This window comes from Melanaphis sacchari, unplaced genomic scaffold (genome assembly GCF_002803265.2).
Source record: "Melanaphis sacchari strain LSU unplaced genomic scaffold, SCAv2.0 Contig4_pilon_pilon, whole genome shotgun sequence".
In the NCBI taxonomy this organism is placed as follows: Eukaryota; Metazoa; Arthropoda; class Insecta; order Hemiptera; family Aphididae; genus Melanaphis; species Melanaphis sacchari.
This window is the reverse complement of record NW_020271335.1, coordinates 11,067,123-11,081,188: the sequence shown is the minus strand read 5'-3', so window position 1 is coordinate 11,081,188 and position 14,066 is coordinate 11,067,123. Positions and strand designations below refer to the sequence as shown.

Sequence of the window (14,066 nt, the reverse complement as noted above, 5' to 3'; positions counted from 1 at the left end):
CTTTATATTTGATCAATATTTAATATTATTTTCGTATAGGTACTATATTACTATACAAGATAACTGATGATAAATGTTAAATAATGTTTATTAACTGAAAAAAAATGGAAAATAATATTAACATTATTTTCTACATGATAAGATGACATTCGATATTAAATAAATTTTATTTTTTTGACATGTCAAATATTATTTAATAAAAATCCAACGTTTCCGAGGTTTCATCATTTATATACTGTACGAAGCACAGGATTCTCTGCGTGTGTATTGATGTCCTGGTTTCAGTTTCATTGTGGAAATTTCGAAATATTGTATAGATATTTTATTATGCGAGAACGCGCCGCGATAAGTTTTACTTTTACATAACATTTAAAATGTCTCCTAAGCCAAAGATACCAACTAGTGTGTTGAAAAAACCGGTCTAATCCGGTGGGACTTGAGTAGGTATAGTGCTATAACGAGTATTGTACACATATAGTGTACACCTGCCGCCCCCTTGTCGAAATAATAATTGAACAACAATAGTGTATTATAATGTATAGTTCACAATCGTTGTAAACGTGCTGGACGTCTAGTTATAAATAAGGTTGGACGTACACTGTAGCTGTACATTTTTGATGCGAGTCGATCCGACGACGCTACAACGGTAACCAAGGAACACGTAAGTCATATTTTTTTATAAACAAAAAATCTAGGAAAAAAATAACAAAAAAAATGTTTTCGCTTCATTATATTATGAACATGGTATAAAGGTAAAAAAGGCGTCCGTCGAAATGACTGTCACCGCAGCGCTGCGATGGGCTTGCTGTTTGATCATCGTGGCGATACGAGGGATCAACGGGCTCGACAATGGGCTTGCGCTCACGCCACCGATGGGATGGCTTGCATGGCAACGTTACAGGTGCATCACAGATTGCGAAACGTACCCCGACGAGTGTGTCAAGTCAGTATAAAAATCGTCAAAATTAAATGGGATGGTAAATAGGGGCGGTGTAATTTGTTTAAACTATCTAGTCTGTTTTATACATCGATTTTTGTGAGTTAAAAAAAAATAATTAGAATTTATATATTATACATATCAATTCAGTTTTGAAAAAATACATGTTATTAAGTAACAACTTTTCATGATGGTAATTTTTAATTTTTTTACAGGATTATTTACATTTTTATAAACTAATATAGTGTAGAACGCTTAAAAAAAAAAAAAATTAAATTATGAATATTAAAAAAAATAATAGATTTCCAGCATTGAATATTCATAACATGTATATTTACAGTTTAGATCAAACTTGTATTAAAATTATTTTTCATTTTTTATTAAATAATTGTTTTGCATATTTTTCAGTGAACAATTGTTTATGAGAGCAGCAGATTTATTAGTTAGCGAAGGCTACTCTAAATTGGGTTATAATTATGTCATAGTGGACGACTGTTGGTTGTCCAAGAATAGATCAGCAGATGGAAAATTAGAAGCCGATAAAAAAAGATTTCCAAGTGGTATTAAAGCTTTATCAGACTATGTGAGTAATACAGAATTCGCTAAATTGTTACTCAAAGAATAATAGGATATTTGCCACTCAGTAATAACACACTGAAAATTGAATTGGAATTATTTTTATACTAAAAAGATAAATTTTTATTCCAATGTACCCACTCAATACTGATTTATGTGTAATAATATGCAATAAGGACTTTGAAAACAAAGTTTGGTTTCTTATCTTGTCTTATTTAGATTCTATACTAACAACTTTTAAACCATTTTATTTATCAAATAATTTGATTAATTTGTATAATTAACAACTAATTACACTTTTACAGATAAAAAAAATGGAAAAAGTTGTTCATAAGACCTAAAGTAGATATTAGATCAAGATTTAAGACATTTAAATCAGTTTTCGACATCAAAATTGATAAATATTTAATTTAAATACATCTAAGACTTGAAAATATAATGAGACTCCTCAACTTGATCTTACTGGAATTTAAAAAAAAGTTAAACGTAAAGCCACATTTTTTTCATATTATAATGTATTATTGGTAGAAATTGACCAAAATATGCAGATAGTAATTATTAGGGTTAGGATGTTTATGACTTTTGCATATTTTTTCTTTTAGTCGTACACATTGCAAACCCAGTAATAAATTTGTTTTGTATGGCATAGAATCAGATATATTCAATTTTATTTTGCATATTTAGGAATTTTTATGAATAAATGCATATTCTACCAAAAAATTGTAAATAAATGCATATTTTGTCCAAAAATTAACTTAAATATAATATAAACATCAATATTTACCTATAGATTGGCATTGTTGGTTTCATAACTAATGAAAACGAGAAAAACATGTAGTTCAAATTATTAATTTATCTTTATTACTTATTTATCTTTACTATAATTATATGTTTATTAATCAATATAATCATGTTTATGAACGATGATCGCGATAGTGTGGTGATGCCTATATTTTTAATTTCAAATATCTCATATTTGTATGTATTTGTATTTAAGTCTAAAGTTATAAAAATAGTATTGTAAATTGATTAGGAATAGATTTTGGATTAGTACCTAATAAACTAATTTTAAAAAGACATTTAATTTTTTTTAAGGGCATATTTTGATATTTATTGTGCATATTTGCATGTATTTTTTAGTGTTTTTAAGGTCATAAACATCCTAACCCTAGGAATGATTATTTACTATCCCTAAAAACCGATGGGTAGCAATTGACCTATATTTGAATAATACTTATGTAGAGTAATTCAGATATTCTTAAATGCTTTCTTTTGCACTTGAATTTAACAAGCACATTAAGCTTAAATATTATCAATAATCATAAGTTAAGAACATTATTGATGTTTGAAATAAACATTTTAATTTTTTTGATATACGAGTATTTGAAATTGTAAAACTTAGCATTTCTACCCTTCAAAATTTAAAATTGATTTAAATTTTAGAATTATGATATGTCAATTCACTCTAATATTAAATCTAATAGAAGAATGATTCTACTAAACATATACTGGACATGTTGGGCGGGCATGGTTATATGAATTAGAAAGAAAACAAATGGTGTATTTACATTTTAATAATTATGACTATTATTAATAGGTACATTCTAAAGGTCTTAAGTTTGGATTATATGAAGACTGGGGTACTAAAACATGTGCAGGATATCCTGGAGTATTGGGGTATGAAGAGGTGGACGCTAATACATTTGCAGAATGGGAAGTTGACTATGTCAAACTAGATGGATGTTATTCAAACGTTAGACACATGGATAAAGGTAATGATGAAAAACATTGAAATAATAAATGATTATGTTTTTAATTAAATAAGTATTCATTTAGGCTATCCTGAATTTGGAAGGCTTTTAAATAATACTGGAAGACCAATGGTATATTCTTGTAGTTGGCCAGCTTATCAAGAAGAAAAGGGAATGTTAGTAAGTATTTCAATGCATACATATTTAACCTTGTTGACTATAAATTAAAAATCGTAAATTTTACCAACAGATTGACTATGCATCAATGGCTAAACACTGTAATCTTTGGCGTAACTACGATGATATTGATGACTCATGGGAAAGTATGATCAAAATAGCAGATTATTTTGCACAAAAACAAGAATTTTGGGCAAAATATGCTGGACCTGGACACTGGAATGATCCAGACATGGTAGATAAATTTTTAAATATATGTATCTAATAAAAAAAAATTCATTTTTTAATATTTTTTTTAGCTTTTAATTGGTAACTTTGGATTAACATATGATCAAAGTAAAACACAAATGGCCATTTGGGCAATACTGGCTGCTCCATTACTGATGTCAAATAAATTAACAGAAGTACACCCACAATTTAAAGAAATTTTACAAAATAAAGAAGTAATTGAAGTTAATCAAGATAAACTTGGCATACAAGGCACTAGAGTGTTTAGGGTATGTTTAACTTTAAATTATATTTTTTATAAATACCATTAGTTATAGTAACTTATTGTATTTCATTAGGATAAGGGTATTGATATTTGGACTAGACCAGTTGAACCTTTTAATGACGGATACCATTCATATGCTGTAGCATTTGTAAGTCGTCGTGTTGATGGTGCTCCTTATCCGTACAATATAACTTTAGAGGATTTAGGTCTAAAAAACCCTAATGGTTATTCAATTATTGTGAGTTAAATATTTTTATTTATTTCTAAGTTATAATTAATTTTTATATTAGTTGTTAACATTATAATAATCTGATTATGCTATACAATTATAGAATCTTTTTGGAAAAGAAAAAAATCCAACCTCTTGTATTTATAAACCAAATGATCCAGTTAAAGTTCGAGTTATTCCTTCAGGTAACATAAAATTAATTTTGAAGCATTTTTAAGCTTTATACTTATTATAAACAATTAACTATATTATCTTTAAAATAATTATTCATAAGCTTCAATTAAATACATAAACTTGTGGTTTGTTAAATTAAATTAATTATTTGAAAATTCTAACAGGAGTGGTTTTCTTGCGAATGAACATAGAAAATTCAAACAAAATATGTATAGATAACAGCAAAAGTCAGTTCTTCAAGTGACAAACAAGAATATCCCAAGGAAATACAAATAAATAATAAATTTTAGATTGTAAAGTTTATATTTTTAAAATATTATATACTTAATAACTTATTGGCTTAACAAAAAATATGCCTTAGATTTTGCTCAATAATATGTATGTTAACAAAACAAATTACAAATTCTTAAGAAACATTATAAGTATAAGTTTTATTATTTATAGTGATTGTGACAATTAAAGATCTTACTTGTTTTATATTTCTGGAACACTGGAATTCTCCAACAAGTAGATCACCTAAAAATTAAATTACAATATGCATTATTAGTAGGTTTATTTTTTTGAGTCATCTCAAATATTAATTATATAATAATTAATCACTAATAGTCGTATATTGTAAGTATTGTAGTAATGATGTTATTGAAAGCTAAATTACAATTAATAATAATCATAATTTAAATTACAAAATTTTCATTGTTTAATTTTCTACATTATCTTACTTTAGAAAATATTTAACATATTAATAAATAATTTTATAAATGTATAATTTGTGTGTTTAAGTTTATATATTTTTTTAAGCTCATTGCAATACTATTATTATTTTAAGTTTTAGTTTAGTTATGTCATCAAGACAAAAATAATAATAATTTATTAATAAAAAAAAAATAGTAAAATATATATTTTTATTTTTAATTGAACTTAAGCCCGGTGAATGGGGCCATTAGCTGTTGTAGGAGTTATGGACTGTGGAATGGGTAAGGTTGGTAAAGTAGATTGTTTTTTACGATTGTTACGGTTGATAGCAAACATGTGTGGCAAGGTTTTTAATCACTATGAACCCGGGTGGTAACCAATTCAGGAGCTAGTAGTTGTGGCCGTTACTTACTCCCAGTCACATTCTGCGACTGGTAGCAGCCAAAGTGCCACAGAAAAATATTTATTATACAATATAAATGAGTATTAAGTTGATATTAGTTGCTCAAAAATTAAAATTTAAAGTTTGATTTAAGTTTAGTATATTTATTTTTTATGTTCTATCACTTATTTTAAATAGTAAATAATTGTATGGTGAATATTAAAGTTAATAAACTTCTATTCTTACAAACCAACACATTGGTTTATTATAATCAATAAGTCTCTACCTAAGAACTGAAAAAATTACCTTCATTCACATCAATTGGATCATGTAGAAGAAATACTGTTTGTTTCCAATGAGTGGGCGGACAATTTGGCGCTGTTGATAAAATTACTGTATTATCATTATCAAATCTTGAATCAAAGTATCCAACTATACTAGTCATTGAGCATGTTTTTTTTATATTAAGTTTAAATTCTACTTTAAAATTAGTAGAATTAGTATCACATGTGTACATGTCAAAAGTGCAAAGTTTACATTCTTCAGTAACAATTCGGTCAACAGGTACGATTTCAACTTGTGCTTTATTTAAGGTTTCTGTTCTTAAGGACGGCATACGAAAACCATATACATCTGACCAAAATCCTAATACTTCATCATATCGATCTGTAAATTGTTAAAAAAAAAAAAAAATGTATTTAACAAAATTACAAGTAAATATAAAACAATTTTAATTATCATATATGATAAATACTAAAATTTAATAATTATTTATTCTCACCCATATCACTCACACCACAGATAAATAGGTTACATTCATTTGGCAACATAATTCCAGTTTTATTTAAATACTTGTCACGGGCAAATATCAAACTATCTAACATTGATTCAAATAACAAAAAATATCCCATCCATTCTGAAACGATGGCATCAACTTTTTCAACAGGTAAACTAACATCTTCAATTCTTCCTTTAATTGGCACAATCACGTCATTAAATCCATTTTCTCTGAAAATTTAACATAATATCTTATCATTCATTGAGTATTATTTTAACAAGAATATTAAAGATTTATACTGGAAATTGTCCATAGCATTGTATAGTATATCAGCTTCATCAACAGCAAAAATCTTAGCTGCTTGTGCTTTGGCCATAAACATGGATAGTATTCCACTTCCTGTGCCTAAATCTAATACAGTTTTGCCATTAAATGAAGGCGCATTTAGTAATATCGCAGAGCAATAACTTTCTGTTCGTACTTTATCCTGAAAATGATTCATTTATTTAATAAACATTCATTGCTTGTCATTCTATTTAGAAAATTTGACTTAGATTATTATTGATTAAAAAAATTTAAAAATATCTACATTAATGTTATCATGATACAAAATTAATTTATATGCTTTAACTATTCCATAGAAGGTAAGTTATTAGACTCAATAAATTTTCAAACAAATATTTATGGGAATTAAGCTATTTTAGTGAATGAATTGAGTTTCTGCATAGTTTAATTTCTGCTGTGTCCTATAAATAGGTAATCAATTCTTTACTTTAAGCATTTCATAGTGAATGTCAACAGATGAATATGAACCAAAATAGCCATGATCATCTTCTAAGTTTAAAGTAGATGCTGTGTTAATGGAATCATTTGGCCGAGCAGACAAAACTTTTGTTAAAGTATCTTTCATTTGAAGCATTTGACTGTATGCATCAGCAAGTTCTTTTTCTTTTAATTCTAGCTGAAAATATTGCATATAATATTATTTTAATAAAAATAATTAAAATGAATAGAATAGTTAATGTTCTTACTTGTTTTGTAACTGTTTGAATTTTATTTTGTATATGGCTAAAATGTTCAGAAGACAATGTAAATTGATTATTTTCAAAATTGACAGTATATCCAGATTCTGATTCTTTATCATCTTCAATTACATCATCAATATCTGAATAATACAAATAAAATAAATTAAACAATTACTAATATGGTATTGAAATATATTAAACATAGCAAAATTTATAAATAGAAATTTAAAATCAGTTAGAATAATTTATTAAAATAACTAGAATAACTATATTATGCAATTAATATTAATTTATAAATATTTAATTTTAATAAAATTGAAAAAAAAAAATTGTATTATGAGTAGTTCTCAAATGATTATATTCTATCTAATAGACTACAGTACTGTTGTTTATCAATAGATTTAATAATTTAATTCAGTAGTATGATGAACTGAACGTTTTCAGAGGCAAACAAAAATATATCAAGGATTCAACCACCATTAAAGATGCAACAAATAGTGGGGAGGGGGAGAATGATTAACATAAATTTATATAATTAATGCATGGTAATATAATATTAAAATTAAAGAGTGCCCACTAATCATTACCTACTCTTTTATTTAAAAAAATCTCAGGGAGACAATCACCTCTAAAATAATTGTTTGTTATGCCATTGATTTAGTTTAAGTATAAATTAATAATGTCTTACCAATCATTAGCCAAGGATCATCTTTTAAAACTGGAGTTAAGTATTTATCATCATTCCATGGTTGAGTGTCAACTTCAAATAGCATACTAGGATTAAAATTTTCATCTTCTTGTATCTGAGTTCTTGTGTAGTTGATGCATTTGATATAAGAATAAAAATCCATGGTATACTTACGTTTTGCCAATGATAAATCAAACCTATGGTCCTTAGCACAGTGAACTATAGCTTCTAGAACATCATCATATAATAGCTCACAGAACAGACATTTTACCATATCTGGTCCACTTTCCACCCAGTCACCAAAACTGTGGTCAGAATCAGAATCTACAGACATCTGAAAATTAAATTGTAAAGTTTAATTTTAATATAATTTAAAATGACGATGCAATAGGTACTGAAGCTTATGCCTACAACGTTTATGATGTACCTATAAAGTTAGAACGGTGGGATTATGCATTTAAAATAAATCATGTTAGTGTAAACTTACGATTGTACGGTTATGGACAATATATCAAGAAAGTAAACGGGATTATTATTGTTGCCAGGAATTCACACTCTTTAGTTGCCTCTTACGAGTCACGAGTCGGGATCAAAACGTTTAAAGTTTAAAGTGTTTAAACTTCAAATACGAAATTTAAAAGTTCAAAACAATCAAAACATGTTTTTATCGGATAACAAACCTAACCTTGATTGAGCGGTGAAGTAGTGATAATAGATAACCGAAAAAAGATAAGATGTAGTCATTGACCTAGGTCGAAGTTTAAAATATAATATTTTAAACTATGGTCGTGGTGGAAAGATATATGACCATATATATATATATATGTATATATATATGTTATAAAATTATGAGTCATTTCGGTTTCTGGTAATCGCCAATCGGTTATCGCTTATTAATTGTATATCGCCATATCGGTAAATAACTATACGGTTTTCGATATTTCGATTATGCCATATGGTTTATTAATATTTAATACATGATATTGTTATATGTTTGGTGACTACTGATTACTTTTTAGAATTTACTACTCAATAACTCAATCATTAATCATTATTCAAATATATAATATTCACTAGACAAGACGAGTGCGTTATAGTATAATAACTAACTATATTATAGTCATACCATCTATGAATATATATAATTAATGGGCATCGTTTCTCGTTGTGCTTGTGTTCTCGTGTAATAGTTCCTTATTAGGACGACCTGTTTAGAATACCTTTATATATAGTGATACGTATTTTTGTATATATTTTTCATTGCAAATCACATGGCGAGATATCTCAACAAACATTTCTTTAGCACATTAGCGCTGTCCACGAGTGTTGGTGCTGTCAGTGGTTTTGCAGTGTACTCGTTTCTAGAATTAAATAAAACTCAAGACCTGGTAAATAAAGAAGTAGAACAGAGGTACTATAAAATATTCGAGAACAAGGAAACGAAATGGGACTCTAACTGGGACAAGTAAGTGTGTCGCTTTGCTTGTGTTGTAGTGCGTAGACAGTTTTGTGTCTAATTTTCATACAATAATATTTTTATGTCTTCTTGTGTGTTCTTTATGAACAACATCTGTCGCTTTGCCTAAATATCCTACATAATATTAATGTTCTACTGTGACAGGAATGTGCTTTAATGTTTTTTTTCAGGTGTTAATTCGACTTCGTTAAAATATTAACTATTCCTGTCTGTCAGTCTTGCTCATACATAAAATATTACACCGCTATCACCAAACCACTGTGCAATGGAAACATCAACAAAACGAATTGGTCGCCAGCCTTCAGCTAAAACAAAAAAAGAAAATATCCAAGTGATTGTGAGATGTAGACCGATGAGTTCTAAAGAAGTGTCTAATGGATATACAGAAGTTGTGAAAATATCCAAAGATGAAAATTCTGTTGCTGTTGCTGTTCCCAAAAATGATGATTCTGAGTACAAACAGTTTACATTTGATTCTGTTTTTGATTGGAATTCCACTCAAGAAGAACTTTATAATAAGATGGTCCATCCACTCATTGAATCTATTTTGAATGGATTTAATGCTACTATTTTTGCGTATGGACAAACTGGAACTGGTAAAACATTTACAATGGAAGGAATCCGAGATGAAAAACTTCCTTTATCTGAACAAGAAAATCGTGGAATAATACCCAGAACTTTTGAACAGATTTTTCAAACTATTGAACAATCAAATAATAAGCAATATTTAGTGTTTTCTTCATATTTGGAAATATACCAGGAAGAAATTCATGATTTGTTAGGAACAAGATCTAAAGGAAAATGTGATCTTCGTGAAGACAAAGATGTTGGTGTTTATGTTAATAATTTAAACAAATATATTTGCAAAAACGTCCAAGAAATCCTAAAAGTCATGCAAGAAGGTAACAAAAATAGAACGATTGGTGCTACAGACATGAATGAACATAGTTCTAGGAGCCATGCTATTTTTACGGTTACTGTTGAAATAAAAAGTTCAACTGAACGTATAAGAGTTGGTAAATTAAATCTCGTAGATTTAGCAGGTAGTGAAAGACAAAGTAAGAGTGGAGCCACTGGCCAAAGGCTTAAAGAAGCTGGAAAAATAAATCTTTCACTCTCTACCTTAGGAAATGTTATACACGCACTTGTAGAAGAAAATTCTTCGCATATACCATATAGAGATTCCAAACTCACTCGATTATTACAAGATTCATTAGGTGGCAATTCAAAAACATTGATGATTGCTAATATCGGTCCAGCAAGTTATAATTGGGATGAAACTCTTACAACTTTACGCTATGCTAATAGAGCAAAAAATATTCATAATGCACCACGTGTTAATGAAGACCCAAAGGATGCCTTGATTAGACAATATCAAGATGAAATATCAAAGTTACGTAATATTTTAAATGAAAAATCATCAAAAAAAGTTACTTCTAAAAAAGGAAAACACGAGGAAAAAAATTATGACGTGGAAAATCTTCAAGAACATACTAAATTCTTAGAAAAACAACAACAAGATCTAAATGAAAAACGTAATAATATATTAGAAAATAAAGAAAATTTATCCACCGATGATCAAAATAGAATGTTGTATGACATAGAATTGGAAAAGGCTAAAGTTGCTGAAGAAATGGATTTTATGGCTTCTTTGATTACTCGTATTCAATCCATGGAAAGCAGTGTGTTGAGAGGAGGAAAGTCTATAACGGATCATTTATATGAACAGCAAAGTCAAATTGATAAACGTAATAAAGAAATTCAAGAAGAAATAAAAATGGAACAAGAATTAGCTAAAAATTTAGAAGAAATTGCTGGTTATACTGAGTCAATTAGGGAAACTTATTCAACATTGCTAGAAGAAGTAGAATCCAAACAATCTAAATTTGATAAATTAATGGTTCTATATCAAAGCCTTAAAGGAGAATTAAAAGTTAAAGAAGATGAATACTCAAATCAACGAAGAGACATTGAGTCTAATCAAGAAGCAATGACTCGTCAATTAAAACTTGGTAATATAATAATGTCAAATTTTATACCTCAGGATGAACTTCAGAGTGTTAAAGATAGATTATATTATGATGATGATACCAATGAATGGCGCATGGTTAGTAATCAATTAGAAGGTCACACACGTGGCTGCATTAATGGTGTGATTAATACAAGAAGAAATGAAAATTTAATAACATTAAATTTACTTACACTTGAACATAAATTAGAAGAGTATAAGAAACCAGAAATTTCACCTTCATTATTATCAATGCTTGATGAAGCATTAAAAGTCGAAGACGATCTGCAGGTTGATGCATCGATTGCAGAACGGCCAAAAAGTGTACGAAGTGCTGTTGGACCTAAGATTAAACCCACTTCAAATAAAAACTACCCGAGAGCACGAGGCTTAATACCAAAATAAAATATTTGCTGGATGCTTTAATTTGTGCACCAAATTTATATGTTGTTAATTTTATAATATTTAAATACTAATAACTACTATCAAATAAGACTGCATTGTTAAATTTATATTCTGCCCACTAAAATTATATTAAGTACCTAATAACTATAGGTGTATTTATTTATTAATATTTGTTTTTATATTTTCTTTCACATTCCTAGTCACTTATAAAAAACATTTATTTTATTTAGTTTCCTATTTTCTATTACTAATATTTTGCTTTATAATCTCAATTGTTTTTTATTTGCTTATTGCAAAATAAGTCCTAATCAAAACTAACATAGTCATATTGTCTAGTCTTTCAGCACAATGAATGACACTAATAAATTATATTTTATACTATTTATTTTTTATTTGTTCTTTATTTATTCTTAACCTTTACTCTTATCACGTGTATATATGTTTGAATGTGTTTGTCAACATATCAATTTTCAGGCGACAACCTAAAAGTCTAGTAAAACCAATTGACTCAAATAAACCAGAGCTTCAAGATATATATGATAAGAAAATTGAAAGCCAAAAATCCTGTGCAACAAGGCACATTTTTCTTATTAGACATGGCCAGTACAATGTATCTGGCGAGACTGATGGAGAAAGAAAGTTGACTGAATTAGGTATGTATCTAATATCTATGAATAATAATAAATGTTGTGTCCAAAGAAAATAATTGAATGTAAATTCATTCATTTAAGAAAACGTCTATTATTAAATACTAGTATCTTGGTAAAACTATTTAAATAGGAGAATTTGACTTATCATATGTGGATGAAATATACCTAATAAAGTTATTTTAATTTATACAATATTATCTTAAATGTAAATAATATTTCAATTTTCTAAACTTTGTTAATAAATAATAAGATAAAAACTATTATAATAACCTACTCTATCCAATATTAAATCAATAACCACTTAATAAAATTATTATTAATGACATTTATAAAACATGCACGTTTATAATATATTTATAAACACTTAAAGAACATTGTTTTTGATATTGTATTTATTTATTATCTACAACTGGATATTTATTATTTTTTTTTTAAATTAAAAAATATTTTTTTGCAGGTAGACAACAAGCTCTGTTTACTGGTGAGCGTTTAAGAATATTGAATTATCCATGGACAACAATTACACAGTCAACAATGACTCGTGCAATGGAAACTTGTTCAATAATCCAAAAACAATTGTCTCCAGATATTCCTTTGACATCATCTGATTTATTAATTGAAGGAGCTCCAGTACAACCAGATCCGCCATCTAAACGTTGGAAACCTGAGTTATATGTAAACATAATTTAAATAATTATTTACCCGCTATGTAATTTGTATGTAACAAACCTATATAATTTTATTACAAATTTTAGCAGTTTTATAGGGATGGAGCTCGTATAGAAGCGGCTTTTCGAAAATTCATTCATAGAGCGCCTCCTGAACAAAATGAAGACTCTTATGAATTAATAATTTGTCATGCAAATGTTATAAGATATTTTGTTATGAGGTAATTGTAATGTTTATTTATTGTGTATAAGCATCTAATCTTAAGTGTTGTGTTGATGATAAAAATGTATAATTGCAGATATTATTAACCAAAACAAAGCTTATAATTTTATTTTGAAAATAGTTTTTTGCTATTTAAAAAAATAGTTGGTTTACTCTTGTTTTAAATTAATTATTGTGACTTTGTGTTCTGTATTGTAGATCATTGCAGTTGACACCAGAGGCATGGTTACGTTTGAGCTTAGATCATGCAAGTATTACATGGCTTTCTATTTTTCCTAATGGAAGAGTAGCTTTACGATGTTACAGTAATTCAGGATACATGCCACCAGATGCAATTAGTCATTAAATACTACTTACTAATTATCAATTTATTACTGAATTAATTAAAATACTTAAATCTTATATATGTCTTAATTAATATCTATTAAAGTTAAACATTGAACAATTTTTGTTATACCTGCATTGAAAGTTTGATGAAAACGCTAATTATAGCATTGAAAAATTATCTTTTTCTATCCAGTAAACAGTAAATATTGTTTAGTTGTAAAGTAATAATCTCATTATTCAGCAATAAAAAAGTTGAAATTTTTTGTTACGTAGTGCTTAAAAAAGTTACCATTAAAAAATATGAATTTAATATATGAACATATGGATACGTTTTTACATTGTTTCAAAGTTTAAAATTTAAACACCAATTGGTAGGTGACTTACACACATGCTATTTTATGAAGA

The 14,066-nt window shown here is 27.6% G+C and overlaps 4 protein-coding genes across 5 annotated transcripts; 3 read left to right on the top strand and 1 right to left on the bottom strand.

Moving 5' to 3' along the window:
* Positions 1-485: 485 nt before the first annotated feature.
* On the top strand, positions 486-4,677 carry LOC112598873 (alpha-N-acetylgalactosaminidase-like). Its single transcript, XM_025345524.1, has 10 exons — positions 486-661; positions 753-943; positions 1,346-1,520; positions 3,111-3,285; positions 3,350-3,444; positions 3,515-3,676; positions 3,741-3,938; positions 4,008-4,172; positions 4,267-4,348; positions 4,502-4,677. Exons 2-10 carry the CDS (start codon positions 774-776, stop codon positions 4,579-4,581), a joined length of 1,302 nt encoding a protein of 433 aa, XP_025201309.1. The 5' UTR covers positions 486-661; positions 753-773; the 3' UTR covers positions 4,582-4,677.
* A 31-nt stretch (positions 4,678-4,708) lies between these two features.
* Positions 4,709-8,571, bottom strand: LOC112598872 (protein arginine N-methyltransferase 3-like). 2 transcript variants are annotated; one of them, XM_025345523.1, is made up of 8 exons: positions 8,078-8,165; positions 7,904-7,989; positions 7,222-7,355; positions 6,963-7,151; positions 6,490-6,677; positions 6,194-6,420; positions 5,719-6,078; positions 4,709-4,853 (listed from the first exon to the last, which is right to left on the bottom strand). In XM_025345523.1, the coding sequence occupies exons 2-8, from the start codon at positions 7,986-7,988 to the stop codon at positions 4,744-4,746; spliced, it is 1,293 nt and encodes a 430-aa protein (XP_025201308.1). In that variant the 5' UTR covers position 7,989; positions 8,078-8,165; the 3' UTR covers positions 4,709-4,743. The 2 variants fall into 2 exon arrangements, with proteins under 2 accessions (XP_025201308.1, XP_025201307.1); XM_025345522.1 differs by adding an exon at positions 8,391-8,571 and having other exon boundaries at positions 4,744-4,853; positions 7,904-8,237.
* Positions 8,572-9,275: 704 nt separating this feature from the next.
* On the top strand, positions 9,276-11,905 carry LOC112598808 (kinesin-II 95 kDa subunit-like). The gene is made up of 2 exons (XM_025345432.1): positions 9,276-9,368; positions 9,551-11,905. The coding sequence occupies exon 2, from the start codon at positions 9,646-9,648 to the stop codon at positions 11,791-11,793; it is 2,148 nt and encodes a 715-aa protein (XP_025201217.1). The 5' UTR covers positions 9,276-9,368; positions 9,551-9,645; the 3' UTR covers positions 11,794-11,905.
* On the top strand, positions 11,833-13,680 carry LOC112599237 (serine/threonine-protein phosphatase PGAM5, mitochondrial-like). Its single transcript, XM_025346055.1, has 5 exons — positions 11,833-11,837; positions 12,268-12,446; positions 12,901-13,118; positions 13,199-13,332; positions 13,533-13,680. The coding sequence occupies exons 1-5, from the start codon at positions 11,833-11,835 to the stop codon at positions 13,678-13,680; spliced, it is 684 nt and encodes a 227-aa protein (XP_025201840.1).
* The last annotated feature ends 386 nt before the right edge of the window (positions 13,681-14,066 follow it).